The sequence below is a fragment of the Hibiscus syriacus genome, unplaced genomic scaffold, assembly GCF_006381635.1.
Source record: "Hibiscus syriacus cultivar Baekdansim isolate YM2019G1 unplaced genomic scaffold, ASM638163v2 tig00111238_pilon, whole genome shotgun sequence".
NCBI lineage: Eukaryota > Viridiplantae > Streptophyta > Magnoliopsida > Malvales > Malvaceae > Hibiscus > Hibiscus syriacus.
In genome coordinates, this window is record NW_024063030.1 from 346322 (window position 1) to 369535 (window position 23214).

The 23214-nt window shown below is 33.7% G+C and overlaps 2 protein-coding genes and 1 pseudogene across 2 annotated transcripts; 2 read left to right on the plus strand and 1 right to left on the minus strand.

Moving 5' to 3' along the window:
• The first annotated feature begins 157 nt into the window (after nucleotides 1–157).
• LOC120156924 lies at nucleotides 158–10069 on the plus strand (annotated as a pseudogene).
• A 3994-nt stretch (nucleotides 10070–14063) lies between these two features.
• LOC120157007 (E3 ubiquitin-protein ligase RHF2A-like) lies at nucleotides 14064–17114 on the plus strand. The gene is made up of 7 exons (XM_039168271.1): nucleotides 14064–14195; nucleotides 14290–14336; nucleotides 15677–15739; nucleotides 15851–15956; nucleotides 16066–16451; nucleotides 16569–16670; nucleotides 16790–17114. Exons 1-7 carry the CDS (start codon nucleotides 14067–14069, stop codon nucleotides 17097–17099), a joined length of 1143 nt encoding a protein of 380 aa, XP_039024202.1. The 5' UTR covers nucleotides 14064–14066; the 3' UTR covers nucleotides 17100–17114.
• Nucleotides 17115–18605: 1491 nt separating this feature from the next.
• LOC120156952 lies at nucleotides 18606–19727 on the minus strand. The gene is made up of 2 exons (XM_039168217.1): nucleotides 19531–19727; nucleotides 18606–18997 (listed from the first exon to the last, which is right to left on the minus strand). The coding sequence occupies exons 1-2, from the start codon at nucleotides 19663–19665 to the stop codon at nucleotides 18650–18652; spliced, it is 483 nt and encodes a 160-aa protein (XP_039024148.1). The 5' UTR covers nucleotides 19666–19727; the 3' UTR covers nucleotides 18606–18649.
• Nucleotides 19728–23214: the final 3487 nt, after the last annotated feature.

Below are 23214 nucleotides of genomic sequence, written 5' to 3' on the forward strand. Positions count from 1 at the left end.
TAAAACATAATTTAAGAAAATAAACTAAAATTTATGTTTGAATTGTGTAGTTTAAAATTTTAAGTTTTATATTTGTTTACGTGTATTATTTTAAATTGTATGATTTGTAAAACATTCTACAAATTTATTCTTAAATCATTCCTAATTTTAAAGCCACGTGTAAAACTATGGGGTTATTTATGTAATTTAGGGTTTCCTTAGAAAAATAAAAAGTTCACGCTCTGATGAACTTAAAAAAATGGCTCCAGAATCGCAGTTCAAAAATTTCCACCATTTCCCAACGGTCCATAATTTAAAACACACACTTTATTCTCCCCGTCCATTTCAACATAAATTCCCCGCCCGATCGGAGATCCTCTTCGCTCTCCCTCAACAAAACCGTTCAAAACTTCGCTCTTTATTTATTCTCCAACGTTCTTCCTAATCACTTCCAAATCTTTCTCAAACCCTAAACGCTTCACTTTGACTCAAGACAAAGCCGTTCCCTTCCAAAATGCCGTTCATTTCTGATACAGCGAGCGCTATCAAGAGCCGTTTTGGCTTCCATAAACGGTCAACTTCATCCGAGTCAGTCTCCTTGTCGTCGGTTCGTAATACGCCGGATCTTCTAGGGAAATCGGCAGTGAGGGAGAACCCCGGTCATTTCACTGATGCCACGTCAGCAATTGGGAGCCTCGGTGAGTGGGACTAATATTTGACTGAGAATACTGGAGCAGCGCCACAGTCGTCCTAGAGCTTTGAGTTCCGTGAAGATCCGTCGTTTTGGAAGGACACAATGTGCAGGTTGGTTGCAATGTTTAAATCTTATCTTTGATTTTCTTAACAAAAGCTAAAAAGAGGGGGGGGGGGCAAGAAAAAGGAAATGTTCTGGATAACCGAAAGTAAGTGTATTACAAGAAATGGATTTAAGATTAAAACTAAGAATAGAAAGTAAATGTATAATTAGTCACAGTAGTGTTTTTTTTTTTCTCTATTTTGCAAGTAAAAATCCAAGTAGCTCAAAAGAAAACCAAGCAAAGGCATTTATTGTTGATTTATATCAAAGTTAAGCTAATTGAATATAATTTTAGGTTTTTTTGGAATTATTAGGTTATCATAAGAATTCGTCCCCTTAGCAGTTCTGAGATTTCACTACAAGGTAATAGAAGTGTATTAGGCAAGAAAGTTGCCAGACAATTACTTGGACGGGACATCCAGAATCTCGTTTTACATTTGATATTGTTGCCGATGAACATGTTAGTCAGGTATGCCTCTTTTTTATCTTCTTTTTCGTTTGATTTTCATGTTTAGGTATACGTTGTTGTTAAATTACGACATTTATGCGATTTTATAGGAGAACTCTTCAAAGTAGCTGGATTGCCCATGGTGGAAAATTGCATGGGAGGTTACAACGACTGCATGTTTGCAAATGGCCAAGTGAGCTTCCAAGTCCCTCTGAATAAATTTTTTTCTAGTATTTCTACGAATAGTTGATTAGTTTCCCACTTTGTCGGTCTCTAAATTTAATTTGTGTTCTTATATTGGTACTGGCTCCAACTTAAAATGTATATTACAGACTGGGAGTGGGAAGACTCACACAATGCTAGGAGACATTGAAGGAGGGACTCGGAGACACAGTGTCAACTGCGAGATGACACCTAGGATGTTTGAACACTTATTTACAAGAATACAAAAGGTGTGTTGTATGTGCCTTATAAGTTAGGGTTACTAAATAACCTCACGAGTTTCTTAGGTACAATTTACTTCCATCAGATGCAAAATAGTTATATTTCATGATCATATAGAATGATAGAAAATTGTACTATCTGCAAAATAATATTTGATAGATGGATCTAAGGATTAGTTTTGAATATTGAGTGTATTGAAAGGCATTGCTGTTAAATCTTGTGCACTTCTTTATTAGCTGTTTAATACTACATCCCAAATGCGTTTAGGTGCTAAATAATGGAAATTGCCATTGAATTATTTATATAAACTTTGTTCGGATAGAATGAACTTGTGTAAGCAAAATAAATACCAAATTTTCTATGAAACTTAATACATAGTTGCTTCTTTATGCTAGGAGTTTACAATCTTCTATACAATGTTTCATTATTTTATAAATCTCTTGCCTTTTTTATCTCATACTATTCTACTGTGATATGTCAGGAAAAAGACAATCGTAAAGATGAGAAATTAAGATTTACATGTAAATGCTCGTTTCTAGAAATGTATAATGAACAAATTCTTGATCTCTTAGATCCATCATCAACCAATTTACGGGTAAAGTCACCTGCGTATGGAGAACAGTTCTTTCTCCTTTATCTAGTACAACACGTGTAGCATGAAATGCAGGTTTTCTTTTCCTGAACTGAAGAAATTTACTATTCTTTGGTGGTTATATTGCAGATAAGAGAAGACATGAAGAAAGGGGCCTATGTTGAGAATCTTAAGGAGATAAGTAGTTACAAGTTCACGAGATGTGATTCAACAGCTAATTCAAGTTTTGACACTTAAAAGTTACTCATATCTAAGGTTGTAAATGAGACGAGACATATCACGAGCTGTTCGAAATCCACTTAGTTAAAGTTTGGTCAACTCTAGAATCGAATGGATTCGACTCGACCTCGACTCGAATTCTTAACGAGCCGAAACGAGCTACTTGTACCCGACTCGAAAAACTCGCGAACAACTTGAAAAAATAATATATTAATTTTTTAGATTTTTTAAATTAAATTATTAATAATATTAATATTTATATGTTGCTCTTTTTTATATATAAAAAAATATAATATACGGTTTTCATGTACTTAAATTCATGTTCGAGCTCAAGTTTGAGTTCCAATCGAGCTAAGTTCGAGAATATTTCAAGTTCAAGTTTTTTCGAGCTTGAGTTGAGTTTGAAAATTTTAAGCTCGTGAGCTTTTGAGTTGAGTTGAGTTGAGCTTTAATTTTTTATTTCGAGTTTGAGTTGAACTTGATAATTTTAAGCTCGTGAGTTTTAGAGTCGAATTGAACTCAGCAATACTAGAGCTTGACTCGGCGCGTTTCAACCCTACTCACATCATAAAGCACATCTAGATCGTAGATGTTCAAACTTAAGGATTCTTAGTTAAAAGTCATAAACTTACAAAAGCAGTTAAGATTGTTTTCTAGAGTTAATTTTGATTGTATAAGCAACTTCTTTTTTTTTCTAAAAAGAGTTGTCCTTGATCTTTTCCCAACTCATTATTAACCTAAAAGCGCTGTAAAATATTTCAGGGTGCAGTAAACAGAAAGGTGGCTGCCACTAACATGAATCATGCTAGTAGTCGTTCTCACAGCTTATTTACATGCATAATTGAAAGTAAGGTATGTGTGACGTTTAAATTGAAGAGTTCCTATAAAATCACTAGTAAATTGTACGTAATTCATACTCTTTCATGGATTGTTTTTACCTTGAGACAAGAGATTCTAAAGAAGTGTTTGATACCAGTGGGAGTCTCAAGCTGTAACTCACCACCGCTTTGCTCGGCTTAATCTTGTTGATTTAGCAGGCTCAGAAAGGTATAAAATGTCAAAGTGCTAAAAGCATAAGCATTTTTTTCTCCTAGGTTTATCTGAATATATCATTTATAATTTGCCCATGACATACAGGAGTTCTGGGGCTGAAGGTGAACGCCTCAAGGAGACTACTAATATTAACAAGTCTCTTTCAACATTGGGGTGAGTTATCTTTACTTTAAAATTTAATATCAATTTATATGTTCCTTGTTTTCATTGTACCACTCCATAACTAACAATTTACATTTGCAGACTTGTGATAATGAACCTTGTAAATATTTCCAAAGGGAAGTCTCTCCATGTTCCTTATCGAGATTCAAAATTCACTTTTTTGCTTCAGGTGAAGTGCTTATATGCCATGGACTTTTTGAAGTCAAATCTGCTACTATACGAGTCCTTGTTTGCAGGAATAGGATAGCTATTGTACATTTAACTGAACCTGTTTTGGTTATATGCATAAACATATATGTGTATGTATGTTTTTATTGAGAACATTTAATTTCCTGGATCTACTCTGCAACTGAAAGTTAATTCTGTCTTGCTATTCTCTTTCCAGGATTCTCTAGGAGGAAATGAAAAGACAACAATAATTGCAAATATTAGTCCATCTAATTGGTTAGTGGAATAAATTTTGTTTTTGTTTCTGCACTAGTTGATATTTTCAATTTTCAATTCCATTTACATGAGTGAATCTGTTTTGTTTAATTTCTTTTTATCTATTTTTTTAAACTGACCTGAATTTTAAATGTTCTTTTATTGCCTTTCAATGTGCTCGACTTACTTTGTTAGGGTACATAATTTTAAATGACAATTTTTCTTTTTTCTTCTTTTGGACATCCTCCGTAGTTGTTCCCTAGAGACACTAAGTACGTAGAAGTTTGCACAGCGGGCTAAATTTGTTAAGAACAATGTATGAGATCTTTGCTTAACTACTTTAAAAACAATGCACGGCTAAATATTAGGGTTGGCGTATATTGTATTTAATGTTGATGAATAATACAAGAAAGTATTCTCTTCCTAATATTTTACATATACTAGTAATAAAACCTCTTGTTGAGTTTGGTGTTGTGGCACCAATTTAGTTAAAAAGTCAAGTGATACCAATTTAGAGAACTATAGTGAAGCAAAATAGAGTTATTCTTAAAAAATATTTAATTAAAAATGTTTCTCTTTCAATTTGAAAAGCTATCCAACTTTCTTTATATACACAATCTCTTCTAAAATGCAACATTTTTTATTAAAAAAATATATTCACCCTGTTATTTGCTTTTGTCAAATTCTAGTTAATATTTATTACTTTGCTTTTGGGTGCCATATTTATGGAAAGATCTCGAGTTAATGTATTGCAGGCAGTGGTGAATGAAGATGCATCTGGAGATGTTGCTATGAGGCTGCAAATTCAACAGCTGAAGGTAATATAGTTAACCTTACGCTCATATTTTGAAGTACTCTAAAGTGCTTCTCCTGGCTATAGTAATGTTAAACTGTAACTCTGTGAGTCTTGTGTTTTGCTAAGTTAATAAATGTTAATTTAGGAAATTTCAAGCAGCAAGCACACTTCTGTTTAATGAATCCAACTCGTGCCAAAGCATGGTTCCCATAATCTTTCAGGTTTCTAGTTATCCTTAATATTCAGAATTCTGTTTTTTTCAGAGAGAATTATCTCGTCTACAAGGTTTTATTAATGGCAAAGCTGAAAATCTAGATAATGATAGTTTGGCATCAAGTGTTCCAGCATCACCTGCGCCCTTAAAAGGGGAAGGTCTTCATGGATCATTCAGTCCACTTACATCTGATAAAGGGATATCTCAGGTATGCAGAAATCTTGCTTAATTGAGGAAAAGCCTATTCTAGAGTTGTTAAATTAATTTTCTTTTTCTTCCAATTATGACTTTGTATTTCAGAAAAAAGATTATGAAGTTGCTCTTGTTGGGGTCTTCAAGAGGGAAAGGGAGAAAGAAGCCGCTTTACAGGCCCTGACTGCTGAAACTCAGGCAGCTATGCAGTTGGTATGTCCTATGAAGTACCTTTTCTTTATTTTGATAGGTTTCAGTCTTCCAGGCTGAAAAGTTTGAGTTAACAAAAGTTTCTGAGGTTTGGTAGTTAATCTTGAGCTACATGATTTGTTAACCAAAAAAATCTTGAGGCATATGAATATGATATGCTTAAATTTTAATATATAAAGGAATTCTGTGAGCTTTTGTTTACTTAGGTAACTCTAGAATAAAATGTAATTTGATAAGTTACTGAAGAAAAATTTGTCACTTTGTGTTGGACTATTGTTAGGCAAAAGAAAGAGAAGATGAGATCCAAAGCTTGAAAATGAGGTTAAGGTTTCGAGAAGCAGGAATTAAGAGGCTAAAAGCTGTTGCTTCTGGAAAGATGTCTGCAGAGACACGTATTACAAGAGAAGGAAGAATACTTGAAGGAAATTGAGGTTTTACGAGCTCAAGTTGATCGCAACCAAGAAGTCACTAGATTTGCACTGGAGAATCTGCGACTGAAGGAAGAGATTAGAAGGCATGTTTACCTGATCCTCAAGATTCTCCATTTCACTCTTTGAACATTATCCAGTTATTTTACTAGCTGTACAATTGAAATCTGTAGAGTTATAAATACCAAAATAGTTTTTGGTATGAGCAAACCAACCAGCTCTTTGAACGATTAACTGGTTTGTTTAATTTAATTTTTCAATGTTTGCTTAAATTGGCTTCTAATATTCCATGTTATTTAGTCTTTTCTTACATGTTATTAAGAGGATTGCATTAAGTAGGTCGGTATAAAAAGAAAATCTTACATGCACTGGTATCTGTGTTGCTTGTGTAATTGCATTTAATTTTGAATGGTTGCTTATTTTGGCTTCTAATATTGCATTTTGTTTATTCTTCTTTGTATAAGCAGAAATAAATTAACACTAATGTTATGTCTCTGATGTATGTTCCTACTCACAGATTAAAGTCCCTTTGTGATGAAGGCCAACTGGAGATGATGAATGAACATATTAAGGCATTACAAAATAAGGTGCAAAAAGAAGTTATTCAAATATTTTACTACTTTTCAGTTTCACGGTCAATATTGATAGTTAGGGCAAATGTTGCTTACTCCCTTAACTATTATGCAGTTGCTAGAACTAGATTGGAAACTTGTGCACGAATCATATTCCTTAACCATTGAGGTTTGCTAACCTTTGTCATGACTTGAATTTTGATGATTTTAATTTTTGCGAAGAAAAATTTCTAAATCTTGGTTTTGTAATCTTCATGCAATGCAGAAAACAAATTTTAAAGTGGTGACAGGAGTTTCTGATGATCTCGATGAACTGATTTCTAGACAGGTTGGTTAATATTATCCGTTGTCTTCTAGGTTCCCAGAGTGGTTATTTTCCAACACAATCTTCTATAATTTTAATATCTTAATGAACAGAGAGCTCTCTTTCTTTTTCCTTTTTTTTTTATAAGAAGAGTAGGCCTCATTAAAAAACCCCTTCATGATTAATGGAGCAGAAAATGTTCCTTAATCAGCGGAAGGAGGAAAAGACTGACTTAGAATTCATTAATAACCGAAAAAATACATAATGTTTTAAAAACAAACATAAACACTCCCTTTACAATAACCAACCCAAAGCATAAAAAGCAGCCTTAACAAAACAGTGAAACTAGCCAATACCAGCCTTAGCTAAGCTATCAGCCTCAATATTGGCTGACCTAACAAAACAGAGAGCTCTCTTTCGTGTGTACTTTTTAAAACTCAACTCTGTTAAGTGGACTTTAACATTTCGATTTTGAGCATGCTTCTTTGGTGATGAAACTAAATATTAGCTGCAGTTGAAACTAATACTATAGAACAATATTATGCTATACCTGTATTGATCTTCGAAATTGCAAATAATCTCTGTATTCAAACCCTAGCAATCCCAGGACTGCAAATAGGAAGCATAATATTATGACAGCAAATTGGATGTCTGAATTTGAACAAAAAATTATGTTGTCTTTTGCAATGTGTCTCCTTCCATAAAATATCTATTACTACATATTTCTTGCCTGAAAAAGAAATTTTGATATATTGAAAACAGGATGAGAATTCTGGTTGTTGCTCTAACCTGAAGGAGGAAAATGAATTTCTCGGAATGCAGGTATACTTGGATGAACTATTTCTTTGAACCTCTTCTTCTGGTAAAAGATGGAGTTCATGTGATTCATTGATAAACGTTTTCGCTTAACAGGCCATTCACAACAAGACGCAAATGGATGTCTTCCAGAAAAAAACTTGAATTTTGTCTCGAAGAGAAGGAAGAGCTGGAGAGGTATGTTCAATAGTTTAAGTGATTATGTACAATTCCAAGAAACAACAATGAAGCATCATATATGGATTTGTTTTGCCGATAAATTAATTATAAATTTTTGCAGGTATGCGAGTGATTTACTTAAAAACTTGAAGAAGAATGATCTTCAAAATCGGAGAAAGAAGCCATATAGCAAATAGAGCTTCGTTCATTGCCAGCCGATGTGCCTTGATGCCATAGCAGCTGCAAGTCAGATAGAAGCAGAAGCCCATTAGAGGGCATTTAAGTTATCCCAAGAGAACGATGAATTACGATCCAAGCTTAAGGGCTATGTTGAGGATAACAAGCAACTCGAATTATTTGAGCAGAAAGCAGCTGAAAGATATTGTAAAAGTTTGAATGAAGGCGACATTAATGAAAATGTCACTACGATTCACGCTGATGCTGATTTACATGAAAATGGAAAAGAAGAGCAGGTGAGTTGAAGAAAGTTGGTGGTAACCTCGTGCAACAGCTTACTGAGATGCATGAAGAAAATGAAAAATTGACGGGTTTGTATGAAAGAGCAATGCAGGAGAGAGAGGAGTTCAAAAGAATGTTTTCCTCTTTGGGAACTCCAAATAGAATGGATCCTAGAGAATTTGAATGCCCTGAGAAGCTAGTTGAAGTCGATGGAGGGGAAGGCAGCTTAGATAAATCTCATGTGCAGCTTAAGCAGGATGCAAGAGAGAGTCAAAAGTTGCCGGAAGTGATTCCAAAGGTCGAAGACACACATTTAGATCGTCAATCAGAAGCAGGGAATCACATAGCAATAGACCAACTAGATACCACAGCTTCCATTTGTTCACATGAGCAGGATACAGGAGAAAGTCTAAAGTTATCTGAAGTGATTCCAAATGTCGAAGAAACACATTCTGATCATCAATCAGAAGCAGGGAATCACATGGCAATAGATCAACTAGATACCGCTGCTGAAAAGTTGTCTGAAGATTGAACTTCTGCAAGAGCAATACTGAAACGGGAAACGAAAAAATTTCATATTCTGCCAAGACAGTTACTGAATTCATCTTCCTTGAGAAATCGTTCCATGAGATAGATAACATTTCCAGAGAAAAAAAGTGACTAAAAGTGGGATAAAGGAGAAACAACGACACCTCGAATCAGTTGCAATCATTTCTTCCAAAGCAAAAGAAAGAAAAGCTTTGACCGATAGTAAGTTATCAGCAATCAAATACACTCTTTCAAGCTTTTCTTCTTCAGTTGCTTTCTTCAAACAGCGAGAAGCTCAAGCAAGGACGAAACTAAATACCTTATTGTCCTACTTGAACAACAAGAAAGAAAAATTGGCCAATCTTAAAAACTCCAAGATAGAAATTGAAGCGTCCTTGAATAAGATACGGGAATCTGAATCAGCAACAAGGAGCAACATTGTCCTTTTAAAATCAAAGCTCGAGGAAGAAAGCATAAGACAGGAGAATGACAAGGTTTTATTCGCCATCGATAACTTCCATAAAGTCGATCCAGCGCAGAGAAACTTGTGTTTAGGTGGCAAAGCTACCGAGTTACTAAAGACTGAAGAAGAGAAAAGCAAGCTTTAAAACGAGATCAAATCGTCATGCGAAAGCTTAGCAAGCATTAGAATGAGACACCAGGATTTAAACAATAAGCTGATGAAGGTAGAACACGACAGAGAAGCCGTTTCAATGGAAATACAAAAAGGATCAAAGTCAGTGGAGGAGTTGAAGCTTGCAATTGAAGGTGCAATACAAGATAAAGAAACCCTCCTCGAAACAGCAGAGCATGGGAAAGCTGAAATCGATGGTTTGATCTTGGAGTATCAGCAGAATATTTTTGATGCGGATCTGACAGAGGCGCAGATGAATGCCATTGATGAAGAATTGAATCTCGAATTAAGGAGACTAGAACAGTTGCAGACAATGAGAGCTGCATATGGGCAGAGGGTAAAGCAATTGTTGTCTCGTTCGGGTTTGTTGTCTGAAAAGCTAGAAGCATATTTACACAGTGTTTGGGCTTCTTTCGAGGAGGCTAAGATCTTGTTAGGGCTGGATCGCTGAAATGTCTGTTAGATCAATGTTTTTAACAGGCACCTTATGTTTTCCACACTAATTCAGAACTCGAAATCGTGTCAAGTATGCATGTAAATTTTGCTGTAACAAACTATTCCTTCTCGTTAATGTCTTCCTAAAGCAGCAAGGGTAAATACCCTTTCTAAGGGTATTTTGGTACCAACTCCGGTGCCCTTAGTAATTTTTTATTCGAATTTTAAAAATAATACTATTAAAAAAGTATTATAGATATCAAGCATAAATTATAAATATGCTTAATAAATAAATAAATAAATAAATTTGTTAAAACTCCTGCCTAATATTCTTCATTGGAGAGACTGGACAACCTTGTAAGACAAGCATAAACTTATTTTCTTGCAATAGCATTAAAAGAAAATAAAGTCAAATTTAAAATTAAAAGAACAAATTATAGTGTTAAATGTTTTAAAACTTTGTTGAGTGAAACAATTAGTGGAAGTAAATAGAAGCAACCGAACAAATATTTTGACTGGCCAATCTACACGCCGGTCAAAATCATTTAGCATTGGCCAATCTACGCTGCCCATCTTTTAGATCCCTAAAAGCTAACTCATAAATATATCGAAAGAGAGGACTGACCAATTTACATTGTCGAATTTGGTTAAAGTTATTGTGTTCTTTCGTTTTCTTTACCGGATTCTTTAACAGAGTGGATGCCAGTTTTAGCACGCTGGCTGGATCTTGGACGTTTGATTTGGTGTTTATCTATAAATGAGCTTATTTAATTAACAAGTTTGTTTTAAAATTAAAAAAATAATTAAGCTGTGCAAGTATTGACCCATTTGCTTAATTAAGCTGTATATTTATCTTAGTATTCATATTTGTAATTAACGAGAACGAAAACAAAATGTACTAGCCAGAATTATCTTTCGAGATTCTCGGCTATTCTTCCGTGTTGATAAAAATTTTCCTCTCTAATTTGCTTGCTGTATTTCGTTTTGTTCTACCAATTTTATCTTTCACATTCTCGATTTTCCTTTGTGTTTCTTTGTTGATCTGAAAATCTGTTTCAAAATGAATCTACAATTAGATTCTCACGTGGTTACTTGTTTTTTTCAAAATCACGCTTCTTGTTTTTTTTCTATCCTCTGTTTTTCTCTTTGTTCTTTTTTGTTTTGACTGAGAAAATTTAAGGAGAATTATGTACCTTTTAGCCAACGATACCTCCTCAAAAACGAAGGGGGTCACTTTCGATGACGGAGGAGCCGAAGATGGCGAGAAAAGGGATGAGGTTCGGAAAATCAATCGGCGTCACCTCGTCGGAATGCGCGGCGGTGTGTTGTTGTTGTCCATGTAGCATCCTGGAGCTGCTTGTGGTGACCCTTTATAAGTTTCCCGCAAGACTTTGCTGAAAGGCTTGGAGATGGAAGAAGCGACGGTTGATGAAGAAAAATCAAGAGTTGTTTGGTCCGACTAAACGTTGGCCTACGAGAGAGGAATCGGAGGCTGATCTGGACCGCATGATGGAGAAAGGTGAGCATTGTGGAGCTGATAATCATGATGATTGTTGCGCCAGAGTCGAAGATTTTGAAAATAAGACGTGGAATCAATTTCATGAAACTGGATTTTGGAGGAGTCCTTCGGAGAGCGAAATAGGAGAATAAGGCTTTCATTTTTTTTCTTCTCATTTGTTTAGTTATTTTAGTGATTTAATAAAATTAAAATTGTTTGTATGCACTCATTTGTTAAGGTTAGTTGCATCAAGGGCTAATTAATTTGATTTAAAATTAAAAATATTTTAATTAAATTCTTTGAACTATAATATAAATTATGTAAATAGTCTCTTTCATTATATGATTTTTTTCATTATAAAATAATAAAATATTCACTGATTTAATAATAGTAATAAATTGATTTTTATTTAAATTAGTTTTAAATCTTTATATATTGTTTAATTGAATCTTAATTTTAAAAAATTAATTCTAACATTTTTATTAGTTTAATCCTCCTCATTTTTATTCCAGGAAAAATCATAAAGAATGTTGCTTCTTTCTCTGGCTCGCCGTCCCACACTCCCGAAGCCTTCCTCTTCCTTCACACCGTCGCCTTTAAACCACTAATGAGCAATCTCACTAAGTTAAGCCAGGATGAAGGCTCATCCCAAAAGGCATCCAGTATCCACAAAATAAGTATTAGCATTATTTGAAAAATAATTAGAAGTAAATATTTCAAACAATCTATACGTAAATTTTGTGAGATTTAAAAATATTAAGATAGAATTTTATTGATTCTGAGTTGTTAATAACAATTTTTAAATTCGACGAGATTATAATATTTAAAGATAATTACTATCTAATAAATATTCATAGTTTTAATATCTAAAATTATCTTTGATTATTATAGTGCTACGAGTCTAATCAAATTTAAAGATTGTCTTTACGTCTTAAAATCAATAATTTATTGTCATTATATTCTTAAATATCATAATGTTTATATATAACATTTAAAAAAATAAATGTTTAACTATAATCTTCTAAATATAACATGTCTTTGTTTTACCAAATGCTAGTTAAATTAGATCTTTCTCAACTTTAATAGTGAAAGACGTTTCCCATATATATAACATGTCTTTAATAAAAAAAATACCGATTTAATCAATAATGTATCTTAATATTATTTTGATAAATAATAAAATATCTGGATATTAGATGCACTAGGTTACATAATAAAATATTGGATAAACTACACATTTAGTATTTAAACTATCAAATTTGTTTCGTTTTGGTATTTAAATTTTTATTTATTTCAAAATTATACATAACATTTATTTTTTTGTTTCGTTTTGGTACCTCGCCGTTAGAATACTTAGCATAACTATTACAACATGACACTTTTTATGGGTAAATTATATCATTCACCACTCAACTGTCTTTTCACTCTTATTTTGGTCACTAATATTTATTTTTTTAATTTAATTACTTAACTTTCAAATTACTCATAATTTAATCATTACAACTTTCAAATTTGATTTTTTATTTTAATTATATATTAATAAAAATATCATGTCACAAAATTATTAAAAAAATAAATTAGAGTGATTAAAACATGAGTAATTTGAAAGTTGAGTAGTTAAATTAAAAAAATTAAACTTTAGTAACTAAAATAGAAGTGAGCATATAATTAAGTGATTAATGGTGTAATTTACCCATAGAAAATGCAGTTTAAGTTACAATAAAACAAAAAGTAAACGTTAGGCATAATTTTGAAACAAATGAAAGTTTAAGTATTAAAACAAAATAAAACAAATAGTTTATATACTAAATGTGTAATTTACTCTAAAATATATTATATTGTTTAGTTAGAAAAAGTTAGTTTTTGTAACTTTGGTTAGGTGGGAGTGACGGAATGATTAAAAGAGAGAGAAGAAGCGTCAAAGGGACTACAGTTAAGCTGCCACGTCAGAGTCGAGAGGACCCCAGCTTTAGGTTCTTTGTTTAATTGTTTGTTTTCACTTCCTTTTCCCCATCCCAAAGTCTCCTCTTACTCGCCACTCTCTTCACTCCAGTTTCACACTATAATAAAAGTCATTCCTTTCATTGATTCCCAAAAGAACAATTCACAAAACAAAGAGAAAATTAACCCAAATTCAAACTCTTTCGTTTTGCACAATCTTCAAAATAAATAAAACTCTAGTTATTTTTAGAGCCCCTGTTTTATTAATCGATATGCTGTGTTGATCATCAGCTGCTTTTCTTTTGAACTCTCGAATGGAGGTAAAGTATATTATGGGTGTTTCTTTGATTTTGTTTCCGGGGTACTTTTGGAGGTGTTTGGCCGGTCAGAAAATGGAGTTAAAAAGTTTTAATATTTTTATGGGAAAAGTTGGTGAATTTGCCTGGATTTTTAGTATCGGTTCTGAATGTTGGAGTTTCTGTTTTAGTAAACTTTAATTTGTTTGATGTTTCCAGGGATTAGTTTTGTTGATCTTATGTTAGAATAACTGGTTTGTTGCATCTGATCATTATGGTGTCTATATCTTCATTGTTGATTATACATGGACTATTTTTATGGACAAGTCTTTACCAAGGTGTTGAACATTTTACGCTGGTCACCGTTGGTTCCACTTTTGTATCCAAGACTTAGCTGAGTTTCATTTTTAATGGTAAAATTTGGAATTGAGATTGACAATATAACGTCGGTGCTTGGCCTTGTAGAGTATGGAAGATACCAAGTCCGAGGCTCATTTAACCTCTGCTTCAGCATTTGTGGAAGGTGGAATCCAGGATGCTTGTGATGATGCTTGTAGCATATGCCTTGAAGAATTTTGCGAAAGCGATCCATCCACTGTATGCTTGCCTGAAAAATTTATTTTGGATTTTTGTTGGATACGGGGATGGAGATCTTTTGATCCTTGTTTGTTCATTGTTCTTTTCCTTACAGATGACAAGCTGCAAGCACGAGTTTCATCTGCAGTGCGTTCTTGAATGGTAGTATGAATGAATCGAGTACCTATTTTATAAGTTCATTATAGTTCTTAGTTCAGGTTGAATCTGCACATATAATTAGCAATGGATCGATGATCTAGTTTTGATTTTGAAAGTGGTTATCTACTTACTTTATAAATCAGTCTGGAAATGACTTAGTTTCATAAAATTCTCTAATTCACTAGTAAAATTGAGAAATATTTAATTTAGCTCACATTATTGCCTTAGGGTTTAGATATTTGGATTCTATAGATATTGTTTATCTTACTTGGACTCTTCATGTTCTCTGAAGTATCTGTATCCGACACATATTCGGACATTGATATGGCGGCATGGTCCTCTAAATATACGGACAAAATTGGAAACAGGTTAAGCATAGTGTGTGAGAAAACATATACTTATCCGACACTCTCCCCTCTTGTTTTGATTACAAGTTATTTTTAGTGTTGTAAACGCAGGAAGCTTTGTAATTTATAACAGAATTAGATAATCCAATTATGATGCTAAAGTAAATAAATTTGTGTTCTAGTTGTCCAATACTAATGCACTGATGGGTCAAATTAAGAATTAGGGGGTGACTTTTAAATATGAAAGCACATAGTCGGTACTCAGATTCATTTTTTATCACCATAGAAGAGATAAACGTCCTATGATTCTTCTAGATGTCAGTTATGTTGGTTGAATGGAGTTATTGTTGAGTGTGTATAACATTTTTGTAGATGCCGGTTATTGTTACTTGTTGAAACTGCTTCTCTCGGCTGGTCCATCACCACCATCAAAGGATTTTATTATGGAACAGAAATAAAGAGTATGGTGATGACATAGAGGTGTTTAGTGGTACATTAGTGGTATGCTGTGTCAATGGAGGTTTTTGGAGTTTTCTCACATGAACGTGGAGATAAATATTTCTGAAATTTTGTTTATTCTAGTACTTGAGGAATATTGAATATTGGAGTGATAGAGATGATTTGTTTCGAATGTCACATTCACGTGAAATCACGTGAAATCTCCAGTTTAAAATGATGGCCTTTCTTCCACCCTACTGTCATTCGATCTCAGAACTAGTCTTGAACAGTGATCTATGATTCTAGCATAGATTTGAAAAAAAAATGAAAACTTCAAACTTGAAGTCTGGTTTTCATTAGATGGGATGCTTGAGAAGAATCTGCAAAGAATATCATTGGCAAGTGACAACTTCAGTTATTCTGGGCCTTGGGTCATAAAATAATTACATACTATAAGAATTATGTGGCCCTCATGATCTGCAATAATTCCACTTGATAAAAGCATCTGATGTGAATTTATGGGTTGTTTTGAAGATCATTGATATATTACTTGTGCAGGTGTCAAAGGAGTTCTCAGTGCCCCATGTGTTGGCAGCCAATTAGCCTGAAAGATCCAATTAGGTACCGTTTCATATATTTTTTATTTCCTTTTTTTTCAAAGTTTCATTTACTGGTTTTATATTCCTCTAGCTGGTGTGTATTGGAGGCTAATAATTTATTTTTCTTTGGCAGTCAGGAGTTGCTTGAGGCCGTTGAACATGAAAGGAGTTTTAGGTTCAATCCATCTAGAAATGCAACCATATTCCATCACCCGACTTTGGGGGATTTTAACCTACATGTATGTATTTCTCGTTATCTTATTAGATTTATGTCATTCTCTTTTTATGATCATCATGTTGAACCTAAAGCCCAAGGAGCCACATTCTCATGCTTTGCTTTCAACACAGCTGCCTGTGGGGGCAAATGAAGCTGAGCTCGAGGAGCGGATAATGCAGCACTTGGCTGCTGCTGCTGCAATGGGGCGAGCACGTCACATTACAAGAAGGGAAGGTCTGAGGAATAGGTCATCTGCTCAAGCTTGTCCACGGTTCTTGGTAGTTTCATCTCATCCGAACTCTCCCTCTACTAGTCCTTTTTCATCATCCCCAACTCACAGAGATGGTGAGCCAGCCCCTGCAAATACCGTTGGCTCTCCATACTCTCAAGAGAGAACTGCGGGGGGAGAATCTTCAGTATCAATTACTCCTATACCTTCTGTGCAAGCTGATCAACAGTCCTCTTCAGCATCTGGCTCCAGTGTTCTTTTGGTCAATGATCAAGGCTTGAACAATAGGTACTTGTTGTTTTCTAACTCGATTCTCCTTATTTTTCTGAGCTGAATTTCTTTAGAAATTTTCAACCTTTCGTTATGTCAATCTCAATAATATCTTCTGTTGTTCTCTTGCTGGAGGTCTCCTAATCAATCTCCTAATAGTCATGATAGAGCAGGACCTTCAGAATTCCAGTCATTTTCAGAATCATTAAAGTCAAAGTTTAATGCTGCTTCAATGAGGTATTGGTCATAGACAAACATTTGATATTTTATTTACGCCCCAGGGTGATATTTCAATGATTCTTTTACATGATATATTCTAAATTTGTGACTATATTTTGAGTTATGGATATTTTTAGATACAAGGAGTCAATTTCAAAGAGTACAAGGGGGTGGAAAGAGAGGTTTTTCTCTCGCAACACTTCCATGTCAGATCTTGGTTCTCAAGTTAGGAGAGAGGTTAATGCTGGCATTGCAACAGTCTCGCGAATGATGGAGCTTTTAGAAACCCGAGATAATAGAACTAGCATGGCTACTGTATCAAACAGTTCAGAAGACAGGTCTAATCCAGAATCAAATAGTCAACAGATTTCCAGTGCTGGTGGAGAAGCTACTCCGACTGAAACCAGTGCACTAGCTTCTTGTGCCACAAGTTCTGCTTCCAAATAAGTGACATATTCGTATCTGCATCACCCAAAGATGTTTTAGCATAAAAAGGTAAGCTAAGGTGTTGAATGATGCTTGTTTTCAGTTGCAGCATATTAATGATAATTTCTGATGTAAGTTATTAAACTTGACTATCACTAGGATGATCGGTTCTACACAGTCTCTCATAATTCATATCTTCTTAAGTTATACACACACTCACGCACATGCATACATATAAATATTATGTTGCTTTCATTCAATCTCTAGTGCTTACATATGCTACATCTGGTGGCCCCATAGTCTTTCCTTCTCGAATTCTTAATTGCTAACTCCAACGTTAACGTGTACAAAATTGATATAAAATTGCAGACATTTAACTTGGAATTCTGATTGTACTGTACCTACTTTGTCGCTCCAACACTTTCTTTTTTCTCTTTACGAGTGTCTGATATATTTCTGAACTCGGGCATAGAAATTTAACCCTCCAAATACATGAAAAATAGTTTTAAAGTTGAACATACTTGTATAGGATATGTATTCATGTTCGACACCCTCACCTGAGACCAAGTGACATTGGACTGAGCTACACATGAACATCAAAGTAGCATGCTAATAAAAGTATAAACTTTCTTACATAGCTTAATTCTTTTGCTTTAACATTGTCTTTGGTACTTCTTCATTTCTTAATGGGCACGACTTCTCTGATTGTGGATCAAATGTTCTATTTCCAGATATGCCCCGTTTTTCATAGATATTTGGCAGACATGAAGAAACCAGTTGGTGATCGAGAACTGATCCAGAATGGAACATATGCTACTGAGAAACAATTTAGTTTATGTTGAAGACTACAGAAATTCTAGTTTGACAAGTTCCAAGGTCAATGGGATCATACACATTTAAAAACGTCTTGGTATTTTGCTACTTAATAATTGTTTCAGGCACTTGTTGTCTTGAACGTTATTCTGGTTTTCAACATAATTTTGTACTTCCGTACAACCTTATTATTAGCTTGTGAAACATTCATTTTCCACTGTACCAAAATAATAATACTTATTTTAAGATTGAATCATTTTTATCTAAATCGATTCAATGTTGGATTTGAGGAAGCCAAAAATATTTTGCACCCATTAAAAAATTGAAACATTTTGACTACATCCATATCAAACACAACACGAACCGTAAGACTTCAGGTAAATTAAAATTTTACCTACGATCTTCAATTTATGCTCCATTTACTATCAACATAGGGTATGTTAAATTTCAACCTTGGTCACCTATCCATGCTCCTTGACATGAAGAAGTCGATAATTGAACGGACCATTAGTTTTTTTCCCCGGGACAATTAGGTGTATTAAAATTTAAAACTGTAAAAGCGAGCTATATTAACAACGGAAATGTCTTTAAAAAACCATAGAAATGAGAAACAAGGGATCGCCTTATCCATGAATCATAACAGGAAACCAACAGGACGTAGAGAACTGCAGAAAATATAAAATAAACCTCAGGATAGTATGTCAACATCCCTGAGGGTAATTATCAGAAATAAACCAAGAGGATGTAGCTAAACTAAACTAATCAAACTCAGTAATATCGTGAACCAGTATCACATGCACGCCCCCCTGGTATGAACCTTTAGGTTCAAACCCCTGATCTCTGGCACCCCCAAGAAATCGAGACCTCTCTCCGTAGGAGTCAAAGTTATCAGAGTTATATCCTCTATGTGCGTCTCCAACAGCAGCAATGCTACCATAACCATGGGGATTATTAACTGTACGAGGATAATAGTCCATCACTGCTTGCTGGTATTGTTGTAGTCGTACAAGAGATTCCTTTCGCAGGAACTCATCTCTGCGATTGGCGTGCCGTGCTCGAAGTGCTGTTAGCTGTTCCTGATATTGGGTATTGATTGCATTTATTTTCTGAAAATTAAAAAACAAATTTGTTACCACTATGCAAAACCTATGCAGTATTGTTGAAAACAAGGTTAACCAAGTAACATCTAAAAAATGGATAGGTGTCTGAGAACAAGAATGTATATGCCAGTTTACTTCATTAAATAACTTCCGTACAAAGGCATCGTTTATGTCAAATGCAATAAAATGGAATCATACCTGAAGAATAGCCCCTCTTAAATACACCCTATTAAATGAAGCCAAAACTTTAGACAGAGGTGGCAAGTGGCAATTATAAACGACTAGCTCGTACATATAGACTGCCTATCCAGAATAATAGCAAGTACAGACCACAAAGTTGCATATTATGATGAAAAAGTTTCAGTTTTGGAGAAAACTGCTGCTTTTAGAATTTGAATTCTGATTGCTTAGGGCACACAGGCAAAAACATGTAATGGAAAAAGTTTCCTTGTTTGTAAAAATTGGTTTTGCCAATTACACATTGGAACATAAGCAGCTAATATTGAGAATACGAAGCAAAATGAACTCTATATACACACTTCTCTATGTCTAGTATTTTCGACATCCTCAGCATCGCTCTGTTCTTTAGCAAGCTTCATTATGTCATCGTGGAATTTCTTCTCAAGACCTTCCAAAGTTGGTGGCAGAACATTTTGCTCATAGCCAACTTCCATATTTTCATCATGGGGTCGAGATCTGAGATCGGCATTTTTTTTTCTCTAAAGATAGGCTGGGATCTGGCCTCTGGCCCTGGAAAAAAAGTTCTTGATGGCCTATCCAACATTAAACAGCTCCAATAAGAGCAGTGGTCCAACAGAAATTTTAAGCCCAATTAATAATGAAGTAAAGGCATTCCATCTTATGCCATTCTCCCAGTTCTTTAAGAATATAAAGATAAAGTTATCAGAGTAATAGAAGAACCCCAATCAATCACAGCATTTTTGCAGAAAAGTACTTCAGGACATTCAATCATCAGCCAACCCGTGTTACACTCATATGTTACTTGAACACAAATTGTGAACGTCGAACACCACTATCTGTCTGACACCGGAATGTTCAAAATTTTACATGATTTCCTAGTACCTGGAGGGTCTTTGGAGGATCATATCCTCATACGTATGTGTGGATATGCATCGGACATCACTACTTCAAGAAAAAGGAAGAGTAAAAGCAACGTACAGAACTCCATATTGTTCATAATGTGTTTCTTATCTCTCACTTAGAAAAATTATGAAAAATAAATAGACCATGCTTTAGGAGCAAAAACACACAGTATGGGGAACAAAAACAAGGATAGTGCAGCACACTAAGAGAAACAGGTCAATGAATCTGGAATAGCAAATACCAACACTCCAAAAGGTAACATGACCTGACCTGCCAGTTCCACAGGCTCTACAACCACAAACCATAAAGTAAAGGACTTAATGGGACATTACAAACATGAAACATTTACCTATCTAAACATAAGTGTTTTAACACTTTATGAGATAAATTATCTTTCATTTTAAAAGGTATGATCTAAACCTCTTTTCCACCAGGGGAGCATGAGACCAATACCATAACTTTTCATTTTATGGTTAATGTGCCACAAGAATGGCCAGGTTGCAAAGAAGATTTGGAGTAGCCTCTCAGTTTTTGAGTAGAGAAAAGAAAAAACGATATTCTAGATTTGTTTTAGTTAGATTTAGAAAGCATCCCTAACAAGATGTTAAAGTAAATATGCTAAAGTACAAATTGAAGTGCTGCAAATGCCATAACCCACATCTAATATTGTCGTACAGCTATAATATCCTTGTTCATAGTTTATACCTGATGTTTGCTTCTCTACATCTATTCTTTCTACAGTTTTATAGACAACAAAAGCATATAAAATAATGCAAGGACATCTAGTTAAGACACACACGTAGAGAGAGAAAGAGCGTCCAGAAAACAATCTTGCCTTCATTGAACATTTTGGGTGTCATTGGATTTGACACTTTCGATCCATCTCTTTCCCACCTCCACTGGCCATCTGATTTTGGAGTTTGATATGGTTGATCCCTTTCAGGGGTAAATGCTTCTAGTTGTCCTTGAAATTGATCAGACTTAACCTCCATCCTCTGTGCAGGCATATGCTGCATCTGAGCAGAAGCATATGCATTCCCACCAGAGTCGACATATTGCCCCTTTCGTCTCATCAGTCTTACTTTGAAACAAGCTTCAAATATTGAACCTAACAAGAATGAAAGCAACCACAAACAAAATCTCATGACATTATTTCACAAGAAACTGATATAGAACAGTATTAAGTCATTGCATAAGGAGGGGATAAATTTTAAGTTGAATTACTAGAAAGAGCCACCCCTATCCACACATCAATAAATACAGCTCGTCTCTAATAAGCAAGACCTTTCAAATTTCAGCTAACTGCTAAAAAATTGAAACGTCACGCCGAAATCGTATCTATTACAAAATTTAAGTTCCCACAACAAAGCAATAATACAAGCCACATGCTAATACTATTGTGATTGGAAAAAGAAAAATTTCTCTCAAGTTTATGGTTTCGAAAATTACCTTATTTGATTTTTTGGTCTGTCGGAAACCTGAAGGCGAGAGAAAAATTAAGTCAGGGACTGGCCGATGAGCATAGGGAACGGAATAAAGTGGGAGGAAGAGAAAGACGAGGCTTGTTTGGCGGCGGAAATGCGTGAAGAGGATTTGAGAGCGGGTCGGAAGATTTTAACCCTATGCTTGGATCTAGGGTAAAGAAGGTAAAGTAAAATAGAGCAATTTTTTTTTTCGTTTGAATACATTTTTGAATAAACTACCTATCTGAAGCTTTATTTACTTTTATATTTTTATTTTAATCATTTAATTATTTTTAAATAAAATTATATTTACATTATTTTTATTAAATAATTAATAAATAAATTTAATTAAAATAATAACAATTAATCTTCAAAATTTTATATATTCTATAAAATTAAAAAAGTATTATCTTTCCATCTTTAGTTTTATTTTCATATACGATATCATCACCATATATAATGTCACTAATAATTTTTTTAACTGACTACTCATTTTGGGTTAAAAATATATTTTCTATATACAAGTATAACATTATCAATTTTGTTTATTGTCGTAACCGTCTTTCGGTTAGGCCCCGAAATTAGACTTCGACTTGAAAATTGTGGATTGAAGTCTCCACCGACCATTTTAAAACGAATTTAGGTGGGTCGGACACCATCTTACATGATCTGCATTTTTATCATAAATGTGTCGGGTTCGGGAGTCGGTTACGGTCAAGGAAGGATTAGCACCCTTGAACCGCCCTTTCGGTACCAATTAATTTGCCGGTTGTCTTAGTTGCGAAAATTCGAAATTAAAATTTAACAGACCCGATTCAAATTACTTACAATTGATTGATTTGAATACCCTTAAAAGATAAAATCGTTTGACTCGTAGCAGAGTATAAAATCGAATTAGGATAGCAAGTGTGCAAACGTGAGAATAATAAATAAAACAAGAAAAAATGAAAAATAACAAAACACGTAAAAAAATAAAATAAAAATAAACAAAATGAATAAAATGTTAAAAAAAAAGACACAGATAAAGGAAAAATATTAATGGAGTAAAAAAATAAAAAAGGTAAAAGAAATTAAAAAGGAATAAAAATAATGTGTACATATAAAATAATATTTACTAAAATAAATAAAATAATAAATATATAATACTAAGTAAAACAAATAAAAAAATAAAGATATAAATGATATTAAGAAAAAAAAATAATAGGAAAAATAAAATAAAGTAAAAATATAATATATATATATAAATAAATAAAAATAAAAATAGAATATTAAGAAATATATATATATATATATAAAGACGTATAAAATATAATATTAAGAAAATATATATATACATAGTAAATGGAGAAAAATTAATACATTTATACATATATATATATATGTATATGTATATATATATATATATATATATAATGATATAAGATATATATAATAAAAATAATATAATATAAATAAAAAAGGAATATAGTAAATAAATAAAAAATATAATTAAAAATATATATATATAGGGGACGAAATTAATATAAAACTAAAATTAAAGGGTAAATTTCAAGGTAAATTAAAGATTAAGATTGACTTAGGGGGAATATTAAATACTTTAAAAAATGAACATACATCGGGAGTAGATTTAGGTTCGAAACTTCGAAACTCTACCCC

Excerpts from the sequence above, each read along its gene's own strand:
- LOC120157007 (XM_039168271.1), top strand. The coding sequence starts at position 14,067 with ATGGAAGATACCAAGTCCGAGGCTCATTTAACCTCTGCTTCAGCATTT. Across the intron at positions 16,452-16,568 it reads GATCAAGGCTTGAACAATAG|GTCTCCTAATCAATCTCCTA; the intron begins GTACTTGTTGTT and ends CTCTTGCTGGAG. Across the intron at positions 16,671-16,789 it reads TTTAATGCTGCTTCAATGAG|ATACAAGGAGTCAATTTCAA; the intron begins GTATTGGTCATA and ends GGATATTTTTAG.
- LOC120156952 (XM_039168217.1), bottom strand. The coding sequence starts at position 19,665 with ATGGAAGTTGGCTATGAGCAAAATGTTCTGCCACCAACTTTGGAAGGT. Across the intron at positions 18,998-19,530 it reads AAAATACTAGACATAGAGAA|AAAATAAATGCAATCAATAC; the intron begins GTGTGTATATAG and ends TTTAATTTTCAG.